This window comes from Geotrypetes seraphini, chromosome 11 (assembly GCF_902459505.1).
Source record: "Geotrypetes seraphini chromosome 11, aGeoSer1.1, whole genome shotgun sequence".
Taxonomy (NCBI): domain Eukaryota; kingdom Metazoa; phylum Chordata; class Amphibia; order Gymnophiona; family Dermophiidae; genus Geotrypetes; species Geotrypetes seraphini.
Window position 1 is genome coordinate 18,626,637 of NC_047094.1, and position 17,947 is coordinate 18,644,583.

General features: G+C 44.4%; 1 protein-coding gene across 4 annotated transcripts in view; it reads right to left on the bottom strand.

The window, feature by feature from the left end:
- The window catches only part of MAFK (MAF bZIP transcription factor K), a 55,717-nt gene extending 38,440 nt beyond the window's left edge, over positions 1–17,277 (bottom strand). The window contains exon 1 of one of the 4 annotated variants that reach the window (XM_033914159.1): positions 17,156–17,277. Coding sequence is in view for 1 of the 4 variants with exons in the window: in XM_033914158.1 (XP_033770049.1) it covers positions 16,586–16,591 (6 nt within the window). In the remaining 3 variants the exon portion in view is untranslated. Of the gene's footprint in view, positions 1–16,585; positions 17,078–17,155 lie in introns of those variants that run through there. The other 3 variants (XM_033914153.1, XM_033914158.1, XM_033914154.1) reach the window with 3 other exon arrangements.
- Between the last annotated feature and the right edge of the window lie 670 nt (positions 17,278–17,947).

Consider the following 17,947-nt stretch of genomic DNA (forward strand, 5'->3'; position numbering starts at 1 on the left):
CTCAGCCCCACCCACTCCACCTCTTGACTCCACCTCTAATAGACCTCAGTTCCATTGCAATGGGAGAAATAAAGATCATTTCTGGCTGCCGCGGGACCAATCTCACACGAAGCACTTAGTTTATAGTCATATGCGCGCAAGACAAAAGCGCGCAGACAACTGCACGAATACAAGTGACATTGTCTTGCGCTCACTTGTCCGTGTGCAATTGTCTTCGCGCTTTTGTCTTGCATGCATTTGACTTGCCACCGAAGCACTTATCAGTTTACTGCTGCTGTGGCAGTAGGATATTATAGGGATTTTTTTTTTTTAAAGAAAGACGTCTAAAAGTAGTCTAAATATGGGCAGATGGACGTTTTTCTCGACAAACTGCTATTTTCAAAACCTATTTTCTAGATGGATTTCTACGCAGTTTGTCTAAATCTCAAGTGGGCGTGTCAGCAGCTTGGTCTGGGGTGGAATTAAGGCAGGCTTATGGCTTGGAGGTTTTTCTAAAACAAAACAAAACAAGGGACAATGAATCTTGTTAAATTGCCTTTAAACCTAGACGGTGCTCAGATTCCACAAATGGAACAGAAATTCTCAAAACAGGGGACGAACCCCTAAAAGAGATTTTCAGAGTCTATCACTGCACCAACTTCTTAAGGTAGAAAGGTAGTTTAAATATATTTCATAGCGACACCAATGTGTAAAAAAAAATTTTCTTTCCTTTTTAACAGTTTAAATTATATGATGAGGTGAACTTAACTTGAGTGTTCATACAGCATAATCCGGCAAGGTTCTAACGCGTTTTGCCGGGATGGCTTCTTCAGAGAACCTGCTAGCGCTGAATGTAGCTCCAGTTATAATTCTTTCTCTCACATGACCCGTAACTACAGGAAATGAGAAGTTACGGGTCATGTGAGAGAAAGAATTATAACTGGAGCTACATTCAGCGCTAGCAGGTTCTCTGAAGAAGCCATCCCGGCAAAACGCATTAGAACCTTGCCGGATTATGCTGTATGAACACTCAAGTTAAGTTCACCTCATTGTACTCATCATATAATTTAAACTGATAAAAAGGAAAGAAAATTTTTTTTACACATTTGTGTCACTATGAAATATATTTAAACTACCTTTCTACCTTAAGAAGTTGGTGCAGTAATAGACTCTGAAAATCTCTTTTAGGGGTTCGTCCCCTGTTTTGAGAATTTATGTTCCACTTGTGGAATCTGAGCACCGTCTAGGTCAGTGGTTCATAACCTTGTTGGAGGTACTGAACCCCACCAGTATCATATGCGTGTTCACCAAACCCTTCTTTATTCCCTTAGTTTTGCCGGAGCTAGACTAGAATTACTTAACTTGGCATTGCAAATCATGCAATTAGGACGCTGACTCCCATCACGTTCCGTTATACATGTGAATCCATATTGTACATATTCGTCCGACCACTTTCGTATTTTGCTCGACATAGTTAGTAAGGGATTAAAATATTAAGATAGGTATCACACGACGTACCATCACAACAGTTACAATTCGACTACTGTGCCCATCAAATCCCCTGCAGCAAAGATAGGCCAAGCGATGTTGCGTGATCACCTGCAGCCAATTATGGACAAGCGGGGCGTATCATCACGAATCATAAGCGCTTCGGTCACGTTCAATCATCTATCAGTTAAATCACAAATTTTGATCAGGAATTGATTGATGTATATAAGGCGTTAGTTACAGATTGATAGATCAAGAAACCAAGTACACGATCAGTCTTGATCAAAATCACTGAATAACTGATAGATGATTGAACGTGACCGAAGCGCTATATGAGTCGGAGGTGTGTTTTGACCTCCGCCGAACCCGCGAGACTGACTCACCGAACCCCTGGGGTTCGGTCGAACCCAGGTTAAGAACCACTGGTCTAGGTTTAAAGGCAATTTAACAAGATTCATTGTCCCTTGTTTTGTTTTATTCCTTTTGGGACATTGCTTTTGCACTTTCACCCAGTTGTTATATTGGATGTTTTTCTGCCGTAATCGACCATTTCATAATATGTTCAGGAGCATCGGGAGCAGCGCGGAGCATTCAACATGGCTCCCTGCGCTAATAACCGCTATGGTGGTTTAGTAACAGGGAGAGGGGCGGTTAATAATAAGTTCCAAAAAGGTACCCTAACTGATCAGATGACTAATGTAAACATGACCCTCTCCTACTCTCCAAGGATACGAATGAAAGAGTGTATGACAGCTTCGGATGGTATGGTCAGCAGGCAGGTTTCTGAAGTAGCCTTGTGGGCAATCAGTCATAGAGATGAGAACTCAGACCTATACTAAACTCTAGCCACTACCCTTGTAGTGGAGCACGCGAGCCTTCCAAACCCCATCCTGATGCCACTATACCCATATATAGGTGTCACCTGCTGTGGGTATTTGGTGTGTTTTGGAGGGCTCACCATACATTTATAAGGGGACTATGGTGGGATGTGTACCTGCGACTAGAGAATGACACGGGGACACATTTTTCCCTGTCCCCGCAAGAACTCAATTTTCCCACCCCCGCAAATTTTGTCACTGTTCCTTTCTCTGCCCCATTCCTGTAAGCTCTGCCTTAGCCACACAAGCCTCGAACACTTATGATTTTAAAGTGTTTGAGGCGTGTGCAGATGAGGACGGAGCTTAGGCATTGGTGGGATGAGGCTTTATGACATCACAATCCGAGTTCTAGAATGTTGCAACCTATGATTTTAAAGTGTTTGAGGCTTGTGCAGTTAAGGATGAAGCTTAGGCATTGGTGGAATGAGGCATTATGACATCACAATCTGAGCTCTAGAATGTTGCTACTTAGGATTTTAAAGTGTTTGAGGCTTGTGCACATGAGGACGGAGCTTAGGCATTGGTGGAATGAGGCATTATGACATCACAATCTGAGCTCTAGAATGTTGCAACCTATGATTTGAAAGTGTTTGAGGCTTGTGCAGTTAAGGACGGAGCCTAGGCATTGGTGGAATGAGGCATTATGACATCACAATCTGAGCTCTAGAATGTTGCTACTTAGGATTTTAAAGTGTTTGAGGCTTGTGCACATGAGGACGGAGCTTAGTCATTGGTGGAATGAGGCATTATGACATCACAATCTGAGCTCTAGAATGTTGCTACTTGTGATTTTAAAGGGTTTGAGGCTTGTGCAGAGGAGGACGAAGCTTGCAGGAATGGGGCAGGAACAGGAAAAGAACTCGCTGAGATGGGACAGAAAAATGAGTTCCCGCAAGGATGGGGAAAAATTTGTCCCCATGTCATTCACTACCTGCAACCCTTTATGTGAAGTTCACTGGGGTGCCCCACTGCTCTGCGGAGATGTGTGTGGTCAGACTATTAAAAATGCTGGTCCTTTCTACATCCCAATAACTTGTGTGGGGTTTTTTTTTTGGACTCTTTTGTTTTGGTTTTTTTTTTTTAATGGTTCAGAAAAAGAGACACACATCTAAAACATGGCCATAAAAAAAAAAAAAATAGATGTTTTGCAGTTTTGAAAATGGGCATGTTTGATACTGGATTTTTGCACGTCTTCCGCAAAACGTCTAAACTCAGATTTATATGTCATATCAAAAATGGCCCTCTAAGTCTTATTAATGCATTTCCTGCTGCTGAGCCCGACGGTTCTCCAGGAGTGCGGCAGATGACCTGCGAAAGCGGGAGTCTCCCTTTGAATGCAGGAGACTCGGCAGGTCTGTAGAGGTAGAGGTAGTTTACAAAAGATTCACTGTTTATCATTTAATTGTACAATCTGGTGTTCCTTTAAACTGTCTGTTAAGAGATTTAGAACAAATTTACTAACATTTTGCAATCATTGCAATGAAAAAAGTGCTAATTTTTAACATATATCTATATATATAAAATACAAGGCAGATTACAACCACCCATTGAAGCTCTGGAATTCTGTTTCCCGAGAATGTAGGTACCACAGGAGTGTGTAGGAGAGGATCAAAGTACAAAACTACCAGACACAACACAAAATAAGCACCAAGGGCCATCCGGAATCTGGGAAAAACTTTATTCTTGGACCTGGCGTGGTCCGTGTTTCGGCATAAAGGCACCTGCCTCAAGGGTCTAGATAATAAAAGATATTTATACAATCAGCAATATATATATATATATATATATATAAATACATACAATGGAGTTGATATATTCTTGTATAAATAATATTCAGATGCTTATGTGTATGATTATATTTTTTTTATGTGTTTACAATGATGTATAATTATTTTGATATTTTTGATTGTGTATATATAATTTTTTTGTTGTTGATTGTATAAATATCTTTTATTATCCTAGACCCCTGAGGGAGGCATCTTTACGCCGAAACACGGACCATGTCGGATCCAAGAATAACATTTCTCCCAGATTTTGGATGGCTTTTGGTGCTTTTTTGTGTTTGTCAGGTCACACAGGAGCACAACTCAATTTAAAAAGAGGCTTGGATAAGCGAAGATCAGGAAAAGGATGAAGGGCTTGATGGATCAGTAGTCTGATCCAGCATGAAACACGTTCATTTCTAAAGATACAAGAGAGCTTTACTGTAATTCCCTACAACAGGGGTATCAAAGTCCCTCCTCGAGGGCCGCAATCCAGTTGACTTTTCAGGATTTCCCCAATGAATATGCATGAGATCTATTTGCATGCACTGCTTTCATTGTATGCTAATAGATCTCATGCATATTCATTGGGGAAATCCTGAAAACCCGACTGGATTGCGGCCCTCGAGGAGGGACTTTGACACCCCTGCCCTACAGGAACAGACCTCTCTCTCTCTGCTAGAGCTCATCCCAGGTAATCTAATCTAATCTAATCTAAACCTTAAGTTTATATACCGCATTATCTCCATGAGAATGGAGCTCGACACGGTTTACAAGAACTTAAAATAGTGGGTAGAGAAGAAGAAAAAGGATTACATGAACTTATGTGTAGATGGGGGGAAGGATAGAGCTACAATTTGCTGAAAAGCCAGGTTTTCAGTTGTTTGCGGAATAACTGAAGGGAACTCAGGATCCGCAGCGGGGTGGTGAGGTCGTTCCAAAGACCTGTGATTTTGAAGAGAAGGGATTTTCCCAGTTTGCCTGAATAGTGGATGCCACGTGGAGAGGGGAAGGCTAGTTTAAGCCTTTGAGCAGTTCTGGAGGAGTCGGGACTGGAGGAGTTGAAAGACAGTGGGATAAGAGGAGGCAGGATTCCGTGAATGATCTTGAAAGCCAGGCAGAAACATTTGAAATGGATTCTGGAGATTATTGGGAGCCAATGAAGTTTGGCAAGGAGTGGAGAGGCATGGTCAGACTTGCGTTTTGAGAAGATCAGTTTGGCTGCAGTATTCTGGATTAGCTGGAGTCTTAGAATACTTTTTTTTGATAGATTTAAGTAGATGGCGTTGCAGTAATCTAGTTTGGAGAGGATGATGGATTGGACAAGGATGGCAAAGTGTTGTTGGCTGAAGTAGGATCTAGCTTTCCTCAGCATGTGAAGGCTGAAAAAGCATGATTTTGCCAAGGAGTTCAGGTGGTCATTGAGGGAGAGAGAGGAATCGATAGTGATACCAAGGACCTTGCATGAGAACTCGAGCTGTAGTGTATCGCCTGTGGGTAGTGCGAAAAGTGTGGGCAGGTGTTCGAATTTTGGGCCAAGCCAGAGTAGTTTTGTTTTAGATTCGTTTAGTTTCATCTGTACCAAGAGGGACCAGGCATGGAGTCTCATTATAATACGTATTCCTGAACTGATTTGTCTGTAGCATCTCCCTTCCCCTCCAAGATAAAAACATAAGAATAATGGCCAATGGCTGGCCCATTCTTAGTCTATTTTACCATCCCATTTCTAATAATTCCTAGCATCTTGTTTGCTTTTTAAGCCGCCGTGTAACTTTTGGACCAGAGGTTGCTACTACTTTTGGTCCACTAGAGGTGAGGCGTGGCCTAGTGGAAGCACCGATGTCTCAGCATCCTGAAGTTGTGGGATCGATTCCCAGTGCTGTTTCTTGTAACCCCTGGGCAGGTAACGTAGGGCTCATTTTACTAAGCTGAGATAGCGTTTTAAGCGCGCGCTAAACCCATGCTCCGCAGCTAGACCTAACGCCAGCTCAATGCCGGCGTTAGCGTCTAGCGCGTGCGGCATTTTAGCGCGCGCTATTCCACGCATTAATGCCCTAACGCAGCTTAGTAAAAGGAGCCCTGAATCTTTCATTGCCCCAGGTACAAAATAAGTACATGTATACCATATTTTCACCCATATACCGCGCACCCGTGTAAAACGCGCACACGGGTATAGCGTGCGGGGAACACAAATTTATGTAAAAAAAATTTAATATAGCACGCACACGCGTATACCGCGCATGCTAAAACCTCCTCCCGCCTACTCCAAACCGGCATCCTCCCCCCCCGCTCGCTTACCCGAGAGAGCATTTTTTTTTCATTCGAATCCAGCATTCCCCCTGCGAACCGGCATCCTCCCCCCCCGCTCGCGTCACCCCCCCTCCCCCGCGATCCTACATCTCCCCCAGCACCGCAAAACATCTCTTACCCGATTGGGCACCGGCACTGGCACCAGCACCAATGCACAGGATGTGCCAGTGCCCGAAGATCCTCCCTCGTTGGGTTGAGCTGGGCTGGGCTGGGCAGTGCGGTGCGAGAGAGATCCTCCTTCTTCCTGCGCCGGGCTGGACTAGGCTTTGAGCATTTGCGCATGCTCAAAGCCTTCTGGTCTCGCTCTCTCCGAGATTATCTCGGAGAGAGCGAGACCAGAAGGCTTTGAGCCCGGCGCAGGAAGGAGGATCTCTCTCGCACCGCACCACCCAGCCCAGCCCAGCCCAGCCCAACGAGGGAGGATCTTCGGGCACTGGCACTGGCACATCCTGTGCATTGGTGCTGGTGCCCAATCGGGTAAGAGATGTTTTGCGGTGCTGGGGGGGATGTAGGATCGCGGGGGAGGAGGGGGTGACGTGAGCGGGGGGGGGGGAGGATGCCGGTTCACAGGGGGGATGCCGGATCGGATTGAAAAAAAAAAGTTGTAAAACGCGCTCACACGTATAACGCGCACAGTTATGCACGGTTTGTAAAAATCGTGTATAACGCACGCGTTATATGCGTGAAAATACGGTATATGTTAATCGCTTTGAATGTGTAACCACAAAAAGGCGGTATACAAGTCTGGCCCCCCCTTTCCTGAATGATGTTAGGGGTGGAGCTATTTTGACCAGGCCCCTTAAAGATGGCTCTGTGTAAAAAGTGTTATGTATACAAGAGTAAATGAAGAAAAAAATATCAAAACCTTCTCCAGTAAATAACCAATTGCAAAGTATGAAAAAATCACATGAATCTCAAATATAAATCAATATCCATCAGTATGAAGAAATTATGTAATAGCAGAAAATCTCTTAACTCCCCACCTTTTATCAAGTCAGGCTAGAGATTTTTAGTGTTGGCCGGCGAGGTAAGTGCTGTTTGGCTGTGCTTTATTCTATATTTTATATAAATCTACATTTTCATTTATTTGTTCATATTTTATTTCCTGCACATTTATTGATTGTATGCATCCCTTTTATAATGTTTCATTCTTTGCCCCTTTTTTAGATTTATCTGCAAAAGTGTAGTCTCTCTCTGTGAAGCCAGTTGGGCTATAGCATCCTTTTATTTTTCTTCTTTTCTGTTGTCGATATTTTTATGCATACGTGTATTAGTGACCCCTGATGCAGGCGTTTGTGTTCGCCAAAACATAGTCATATGTTGGGTCCTTATTACTGAACATCCTGGATTGAAATAAAGACTTGTTTTTACCTTGCTGGCTCTAACAGATTGCTCATTGTCCGTTCCCTTTGCCATCTCTGCTGCGTTTCATAGAAGAAATTTTTGCAGTATGGACTGGTTGTGACAACTCTTTGGGAGATTTTTATGTATGGTTGAATTCCAGACATCTGAACTAGAGAATTACACGGGTAAAAAAATCTGTCCCCATCACCGGATCAGTGTCTCCTTCACCACCCCGTCCCCGCCATCCCCTTCACCACCCCGTCCCCACAGCATCCACCCTTCCCTCTTGCCACCTCACTGCCCTTCGGCACCCCTCACGCGGTCTGTGCATCTCCCTCCCTCCCCCTTACCTTCTTGGCATGTTTTAAGATTTCAGAGTACTTGTTGCGTCAGAGGAGAAGCTTCTGCCCACACATGTGTTGCACGTAGGCTCCGGCGGCTTTCAACAAGTACTCTGAAACCTTAAAATGCACCGCAAAGGTAAGGGGGTAGTTGTTTTGTTATTGTTGCAGGGCAGGGGAGATAGAGAATATTACAGTAGTCTAATAGGCCTAGTATTAGGGACTGTACTATAAGCTGGAATTGTGATTTTTCGAAGAATTTCTGAACTTGTCTTAAGTTTCTCATGATTGAGAATGATTTTTGTATTGTTTTATTGATTTGCGGTTGCATGGTGCAGCATCTGTCGATTGTTATTCCTAGTAATTTTAGAGTAGGTTGTATGGGGTAGTTGATTGCATTGATTTCAATGTTGGTTATGGTTGGTATTTTGTTGTTTTCGAGGAGGATGAATTTAGTTTTGTCTGGGTTCAATTTCAGTTTGTGATCTTTCATCCAGGTCGCTACTGATTTTAGTGTTTGGTGTATTGTGTCTGTCATGGAGAGTTTTGGTTGATCGAAGGGTATGAGAATGGTGATGTCATCTGCATAGCTGTATGAGATTATGCCTTATTTGTCCAGGTGGGAGCAGAGGGAGGCTGTATAGAGGTTGAAGAATGTAGGAGATAGAGGGGATCCCTGGGGAACTCCGCAGGGGTATGACCAAGGTTCAGATTTTTCTTTGATTTGACTCTATAGGTTCTTGATTTTAGGAATGCTTCAAACCATGAGTATACTTTATCTGTGATACCTATTGTATCTAGGATTTGTAGTAGGATGCTATGGTCCACCAGGTCGAAAGCAGCGGTCAGGTCTAGTTGTATGAGCATCATTTTTTTTCCTGTGCTGAGATGTTGTCTGGCTGTGTCTAAGAGAGATCTTAGAAGTGTTTCTGTGCTAAAGTTGGTTCTGAAGCCGGATTGCGTGGGATGGAATATGTTTTGGTTTTCTAGGTAACTGGTGAGGAATTTGGCTACTAGTCCTATTATTTTGACATAGAGTGGAATAGAGGCAATGGGTCTGTAGTTGGATGTTTGGTCTATTGGTCCTTTAGGGCCTTTAAGGATCGGGATGATGATGAGTTCGCTGAGGTTAGTTGGGTAGTGGCCGCTTATGAGCGTGATTTGTATCCATTTTAGAAGAAAAGCACCGAATTTTGTGCTGGATGTTTTTAGGAGATATGGTTGACAGTTGTTGAGGTCACAGGATGCATGGCTGTATTTTTTGTAGTATTTGTTGAATTCGGGCCATTGAATGTTGGGGAATTGAGACCATATTCTGTCTGCTGCAGTTGAATCTCTATCTGTGGGGAGAATTGAGAGTTCGATAAGAGGGGTAGAGTTGTCATTGAGGGTAGCTCTTGCATTTGTAATTTTATTTTGGAAGTGTTCTGCTAATAGAGTGGCTGAGGGGGGAGTGGTATTGTTAGTGGTCAGGTAAGGTTTGGTGTCAGTTAAGTTTTTTAGAATTTGGAATAGTTTTTTGGTGTCTTAGGTTTCAGTATCTATTAGGTTGGTGTAGTGTCCTTTAATTGTGATTTGTATTGCTTGTTGATTTTTTTTCCAGGCGGATTTTGTATGATCCAAGTTCGATTTTCTCCATTTTCTTTCTAGTCGTCTACATTGTCTTTTGAGTTGTAGCAGTTCAGAGTCGAACCATTGATCTGATCTTCTGCTGGTTCTGGTTTGCAATGGGGCTAGTTCATCAAGGGTGTTGATGCATAATCTTTCCCATTGTGAGATGAAGTCCTCGTGGTTGTTTTCTCAAATTGTTTCATCTATTTTAGTCCAGAATTTTGAGGGTTCAATGTGTTTTCGTGAGGTGTATGTTACTTTATTGAGTTTTGTTATGTTTTTGGTCCAGTTGATGTTGAAGGTGTAAGTGTAGTGGTCTGACCAGATGGATCTGGACCATGTTCTGTTGGATGTGTGAATTTCTGTTAGGGATGGTTGGTGGGTCATAAAGGCTGCGATATCAAGATGGTAGCCTTTTTCATGAGTTGTTTGTGGATTTAGCATTTGGAAGGCTAAGGCTTTGAGAAATGAGAGAAAGTTGTCTACTTATTTGGATGATTGGTCTTCTAGGTGTAGGTTTAGGTCTCCTAGGAGTAGGTTGTAGGTTGTTATTAGTGAGTTTTGGTATATGTTTTCCGACGCTATGTAACAGAGCATGCAGTTTAGTGTGTCTTTTAGTGTGGTGCTTGAGAGTTGGCAGGCTAATAGGTCCATGTATGGGTTAGATGTTTTTTCAATTATATTAAGGGTTAGTTCTTGTTTGATTAAGATTGCTAGTCCTAATATCTTGAAATAAGTGTGTTTTGTTTCTATCTAATCTAATCTAATCCTTAGGTTTGTATACCGCATCATCTCCACGTTTGTAGAGCTCGACGCAGTTTACAGTAGGAGAAATAGGAAGGAACTACAACAGAGGATTAGAGGTAGAAGTGTGAAGAAAATTTAGAAGACTTGGGATGCCAAGCTATAAGTTTCCTTGATTCCTAAGTTGGAGGGAGACTTACATTTTTTGAGAAAAGCCAGGTTTTCAGATGTTTGCAAAAAACTTGGAGAGAGCTCAAGTTCCGAAGAAGGGAGGTAAGGTTGTTCCAGAGCTCAGCGATTTTGAAGTGGAGGGAGGTCCCTAGCTTTCCTGTGTGGGAAATGCCTTTTAGCGAGGGGAAGGATAGTTTTAATTTGTGGGAGGATCTGGTGGTATTAGGGTTTGAGGAATTCCAAGAAAGAGGGATAAAGGGAGGGAGGATACCATATAGGATTTTGAAAGTTAAACAGGCGCATTTATAGTGGACCCTGGCGATTATCGGAAGCCAGTGGAGCTTGGCCAGGAGCGGGGAGACTATCTATACTTGTTGCTGAGATATTATATGTAGCACAGAGTTTTTCCTCACATAAGGGGTTTTATTTTAATGCCAATATAATCTACCATGCGATCTTTGTAGGGAGGTGGATTCCCCCCTCATTTAGGCCCCCTTCTATCAAGTCGCGTTAGGGTTGTTTTTATCGCTGGTTGCTGCGGTAAAACCTCCGATATTCATAGGAATTCTACGAGTGCCGGATTTTTACCACAGCAGCCAGCAATAAAAAACCCTAACGCAGCTTGATAAAATAGGTCCTTAAGAGTTTTTCTGCTATTGCACAAATTATTTATACTGATGTATACTGATTTATATTTGAGATTCATGTGATTTCTTCATACTTTGCAATCAGTTATTTACTAGAGGAGTTTTAGTTTATTTTTATACTGTGTAAAAAGCCCCAGAAAGCATCATTATAGCAATGAAGGAATTTTCTACTCTGCAGGTTATAAGAATATTTCTCTGTTGCAGAACCAGGAGTATGTTCTGGAGTGGAGGTTCTTAACCAAGTCCTCAGGGGACACACAGCCATTCAGGTTTTCAAGATAACCACAATGAATACGCATGAGAAAAATGTGCGCATACTGCCTCTACTATATGCAAATCCATCCCATGAATATTCATTGTGGATATCCTGAAAATCTGACTGGCTGTGTGTATCCTGAAGACTGGCCTGAAAATCACCGCTCTGGAGTACGCCCAAGATCCACAAGCTGAGTCAAAAAGACAAGGAGGAGGAAAGCCACAAACACTTGCAAATTTTACATATGTATTTTATTCCATGAGGAATTTTCTTAAATTCAGTTGTGGAAATGAACCATATCAAATGAAAAAGCTCCCAGGTCTCAGGCTGAGTGCTAGATAAACGAAAGTGGTCCGATCGTCTAACAATCATAGCTAAACCTGTTTGACTGGTTTAGCGACCGATTGTATTTGCCGACCCAATGCCCAAAACGGATCTCAGTGTGATATTCCGTGCGGTCCTACATTCTCTGATTCTGGCATGCAAATGAGATCATTAATATTAAAACCAGGCATCTGATCGATGCCCTAATCGTGCATTCAGAATCGGGTCGGGATCAGACCTATTGGTAACTGTGTTACCTTTAGAGCTGCCTGGTTTCCCTTTTTTTTTTTCTATGGGTACAGATGTTGTGCCCATAAAAAAAATGCCGTGCATGACAGCCCCTCCCCCTGCTCATGACAACCTCAGTATCAAAAAATCAGGAGGGATGCCCACTCCTTCCTGCTGCCACTGCGATCTCCCCTCGCGCAAGCCAAAATTGTCAAGAAGGATGCCACTTCCTCCTGCCGCCGAACTGACACCCTCCACTGTGGGAGGGACCTAAGGCATCTGAGCTATCATGGCCATAGGCCCCTCCCCGTGCATACCAGGATGCACCGGGAAGGCCGCCATTTTGGAGTGGCAGGCCTGTGAGCAGGAGGGACTGGGCATTAGTCCTGCTGTCTACTGCGTCAACAGGAACAAGGGAGGTTCCGTTGGGACATCTGGTGGGTAGGAAGGAGTGAGCATTCCTCCCTCAATTTTTTTTTTTAAGAAGGGGAGTGAGGAAAGGAAGAGGTCGGTTCAGGGGGGGTCAGTTCAGTGGCAGGAGTGAGTGGACATCCCTCCTACCAATTTTGGCTGGCATATGGGGGGGGGGTTGCGGAGACGACAGGAGGGAGTGGGCATCCCTCCTGTCGATGTTTTGGTACCAGGGTTGTTTTTTTTATGGAGACAGATGTTGTGCGTGTGTGTAGCCCAGAGTTGCCAGTGATCTGCAAGATTTGGCTTATGAGGTCTTGTCAAGTTTTTCTCTTTTCTAAAAATGGTATCACTCTTTAATACCAGCATCATGAGGATAAAAACTTTAACAAAGAAAACTTAACAAGCCTCATTCTACACTGGGTCTAATTGAACTTAAAAGTAGAATCATCCACCTGTGTGTTCCCATTGTCTGTTTCCCCCTCACCACAAACTATCCAGAGTATAAATCAAAGAGTATATTGGGACACAACTTGAAGTCTTGTCTCTGCGTGACCTTTGATAGGATCTCCTAGGGGCCCTTTTGCTAAAGTTTAGTGTGCACTAATGGAATTAGTGTATACTCAATGCTGCTTATCCTATTTTAAATCTATGAGCCATGTGGCATGTTAAGGGGGCCCCTTTTAATAAAGCTTAGGTCCTGCTTTACCCACATGTTATTTTGCAGTAATCTGAGATTGTTCCCCATCGGTTCCCTTTAGTAACATAGTAGATGACGGCAGATAAAGACCCAAATGGTCCATCTAGTCTGCCCAACCTGATTCAATCTAAAAAATTTTTTTTGGTTTTTTTTTCTTCTTCTCCTTAGCTATTTCTGGGCAAGAATCCAAAGCTCTGCCCGGTACTGTTCTTAGGTTCCAACTATTGAAGTCTCTGTCAAAGCTCACTCCAGTCCATCTACACCCTCCCAGCCATTGAAGCCCTCCCCAGCCCATCCTCCACCAAACGGCCATATACAGACACAGACCGTGCAAGTCTGCCCAGTACTGGCCTTAGTTCAATTTTTAATATTATTTTCTGATTCAGGAATCTTCCTGCATTTCAGACCTCAAATATGTGCCCAGGCCACTCACCCTATGGCCCTATAGAAGCCCTTATACATCAGTCTAAATATTTTCTAAATATGCAGTTTTTCTGTTCAGACTTAGTTTTGTTAGTTGATGTCTTGTCTTAATTTTTATGTTTTTATTATAAGCCATTTCGTTTTAGTCAAGATATAAGTTCTTAAACAAATATTTCAAAAGATAGGCCAGATCAAGGAGCAAAGAAGCATTATTACAGAAGACAAAATCTTGGAGATTCAGAAGAGAATCATTCTAGTTTATAAAAATACTCAAATCAGACTCTTCACTTGCAAATATGAATCATTTCTGTATTCACATACTCGAGTCTATTGAAACCAAAACAGTTTCATTTGGGGGAAGTACGGCTGAGCAGGAGTCTAACTTTTAAGCAAATACGAAAGAAAGAAATCAAAAACCACAAAGTTCTGGGATTTTTTTACACTCAGGCTTCCAGAGAACTCAACTTAACTCGAACTGCCCTAGAAGCACCCCTGAAAGATGTGTGGCCAAAGAGGGGAAATGGTGAAATCAGAGTAAGACAAAATGAGTGTAACCAAAAAATTTTGTCACAGACTGGACACAGCATCAGATAATGGGTCTGACCTGCCTCAGGGTATTTCCCTGGTCTGGAGTTATGGGAAAGAACCTAGGACTTCTTCTGTAGAAAGGGTTTTTTTTTTTTTTTTCATTATTATTAATTATTAAATACACAATCAAGCACTATGCTGCATCTTTACACCATTATATTAACACCTAATTCCAAATTAGGCAATATTTTATTAGGAAAATATTATATAAACAGTAATAATTTTGCCCACCTCCCCCTTTTACTAAACTGCGATAATGGTTATGAGCACAGGGAGCCACGCTGCTCCCGATACTCATAGAGTTCCTATGAGCATCGGGAGCAGCGTGGAGCATTCAGCGCGGCTCCCTGCGCTCACCGCTATAGTGGTTTAGTAAAAGGTGGGGTTAGTTATTTAAACTAGTACACAGTACAGCTAAAACAAACTCAAATTTCCTCACTTCATACCGGATAATCGTTCCCTTTCAATAATTTGATCACATCAAAATCTCACACCCTATTTCAGCAACCAGACTTCAAGCATTGGTTAAACTGGGGGAGGCAGGATAGGTCACTGGTCATATCTTTATTTGACAAAATTTTAAATAACACTTCTAAGTAAAAAGTGCCTTTTTTTTTCAGGATGGGGAAATGTTAAAAATATTGCAGCAAAAGGGGCATAACTTAAACATACTGTAATTCTATAAGCCATCCTAAAATCTTTTCATCTGCTCCAACAAATAGAACACTAGCCTTACACCCCCCCCCCCCCAACCAAGCTTAGGAATTTGCTTCGACTGAATAAAGAACTTGTATGCAAGACACTAGGGCAGGATATCGCAAACTGTGTGCCTCCTGAGATTTCTGGTGTGCTGTAACACACTGGCGAGGAAGAAGGTCGTCCACGCCGGCTGCCTGTCTACAGGACGTGCTTCTCACGGCAAGAGGCACGTCTTGTAGGAAGTCAGCCGGTGTACACGACTCCTCATCTCCCTGCACCTCCCGGATCCCTGCAACGGTAGGGTCGCGGCAAGAAAGGCCTCCGCGCATGCGCGGACATTGACGCGAGGACATCGCGCATGCGTGTGATGTCATCACGTCAACTTCCGGGTGCCTTCCGGCCGGGGCACCGCATTTAGTGTGCCGCTGGCCGGAAAAGTTTGCGGGACACTGCACTAGGGCGAAGATTCTCATAACTAAAATATGTCTTTAACGTGCTCGTTAAACCAGTTCCAGCTGGTTTAGCGTGCATGTATTTTAGCGGTGGATTATCAAAATGGCTTACTGTGGTCTTTTCCTAGCAGTCTCTGATAATGCCATGCAAATGTAGTACGAGATCATTAATATTAAAATGAGCAATCCGAGTAATTCCCTAACCTCGCTGTCCCACATTTATAGCCAAAATGTACCAATTCTGAGCTGTCGTAACCTTACTTTCTGATCAGTGCCTGAGCGCTGATTGGCTCAGGCACAGACAGAAAGTAAGATTTGACAGTTCAGACCCCACCACGCAAATTTAAAAAAAAAAAAAAAAAAAAAAAAATAGATGATCAGGAGAGATGCCCACTCCCTCCCGTCACATAATCCCCGAAGCTGTTACCGCAACGGCTGGCACTAAAAACGCTAGAGCGGCTTTGTAAAGGAGGGGCTGAGTGTTCTCGTATTTGTTTTAAATGCATTACTAGCATCCCTTAGTCTTTGCATCTTTTGATAGAATGAACAATCAATTTGTATTTATGCATTTCATTCCATATAGGATTTTATACACCTCCGTCATATCTCCCCCCTTAGCCGTCTCTACTCCAAGTTGAGATGCCATCATTTACATTACATTATTTCTATTCTTATGTATTTAGGAATACATAAGGGGTTGCAGAGCAGGTTGCTATTGGGGATTGCAATGATTCTTGCTGTGTTAGTTTGTCTTTCCTTTCCCGAGAGGTACTTTTTTCTAATTCCACTACATCACTTCTGAAGGACCTTTAGCACCAGTGCCTAGAATCAGGGTCTACAATCACCAAGCACTGCTTTGGGGGCGCAAATTTAAAGCCAGGACTGAGTAACCCCAACAACTCTAGCTTCCTCCTGCCAGAAGAATAAGAAGATATCCCAGAAAAGAAGACCATGTTAAAAAAAAAACCTCTCCTGCCCGCTGCCTTTTCCTCCTCTCCCATCTCCGGAATCTCGCTGAGTTGGCAGGAAGTTTGCCTACAGCGCCCGATAGCCCAGTCCATGCCCTGCTCGGGGGCAAAGACACAGGTGAGGCGCTGAACGCCCCGCTATAACGCCTTTTGTAACGCTTTCTGCACGCCACTTCTTTTGCAAAGCTCAAGCTTCAGCTGAGGGTGCTTTTTTTTTTTTTTAAACCTGGTTGCGCTAAAAGGCAAAAGTCAGATCGTACCTTCATGACACCAGCACGTCGCTTGTACCGCTAGGCTATTGTCTAACCTCGGGGCTTCGGCGTCTTCCACCCCCCCCCCCACCGGGCAACCATGACGTCATCGGGCCCCTCCGGCAGCTCCCTTGCACGTGGGGAGGGGGGTTTAAACCCTGCTCCGGCCCCCCTCCCCCCCACCTCCGAGAGGCCGCACGTGTCTCCGGCTCCCAGTGATGACTCAGCAATTCCCAATCAGACAACAACCCCGCCTCCCCCGGGGACAGGCGAGATCGGAACCGGGACCGGGCTCCAGCCTCCGTCTAGCCGAGGGATCCAACCTCCGTCTGGCCGAGGGATCAGGGCTCCGGCAGGGCCGAACCGGAGCCGGTTCTCCGAGCCCAGCCGGGGTGGGGGGCGGAGGCAGCACGTGTCCGCGGAGCTCAGAGTCCAGTGGAGCGTCGTCACCTCCCCCCCCCGGATCCGGTTCGGGACGACCCAGTCTCTGCCCCGAGCATTTCCGGAGTGCCGGCTTTTAGCCAGACGGGACCAGAACTGGACCGGTCCGCGCAGCTCCTTCCCGCCCGCGCTTCTTACCTGGGGGGGAGGTCGCCGGCAGGCGTGCGGGCTTCGCGGAAACGCGCGGCGCCGGGGTGGGGGGGAGGGGATCGGGGACGCGCCTCTGCGATCCTCCGGATTCCGAAACAACAACAGACGCTGGCGAATTCCACTCCGCTTCCGGGATCGAGCGGTTGGTCAGCGCGCGCGTCACGTGAACGTCAGCAGGCCACGCCCCCCCTGCCTCATTCATAGCCGCTGATGGGGCGGACATGGCGGAGCGCGGGGTGGGGGCGGGGCATGTTCGGCCGTGACGTCACGGGCGAGCTGTCAAGGCCCGGGCGACGTTCTGTTGCCTACATCCAGGCACTTGCACCGTATATGGCGGCTCACGGGTGCCAAGGTGCACGAGGCTGTAGTGCAGGGGTGTCAAAGTCCTTCCTCGAGGGCCGCAATCCAGTCGGGTTTTCAGGATTTCCCCAATGAATATGCATGAGATCTATTTGAATGCACTGCTTTCATTGTATGCTAATAGATCTCATGCATATTCATTAGGGAAATCCTGAAAACCCGACTGGATTGCGGCCCTCCAGGAGGGACTTTGACACCCCTGCTGTAGTGCTAAGAACAAAACACAAAAGACCCCCTCTCATCAATACTGGGCAAGTTTCTCAAATAATATCACCCCCCCTTAAATCCCCCCTCCCCTCTACCCTCTCTTGATGTTGAAAAAAGATGCCCTCAACATCAAGTGCATAGACCAAAGGACTCAGGCACTGCACACTGCAAATAAAATCAATATAAAAATCTCATCCTTCCGCTTCCTGATAT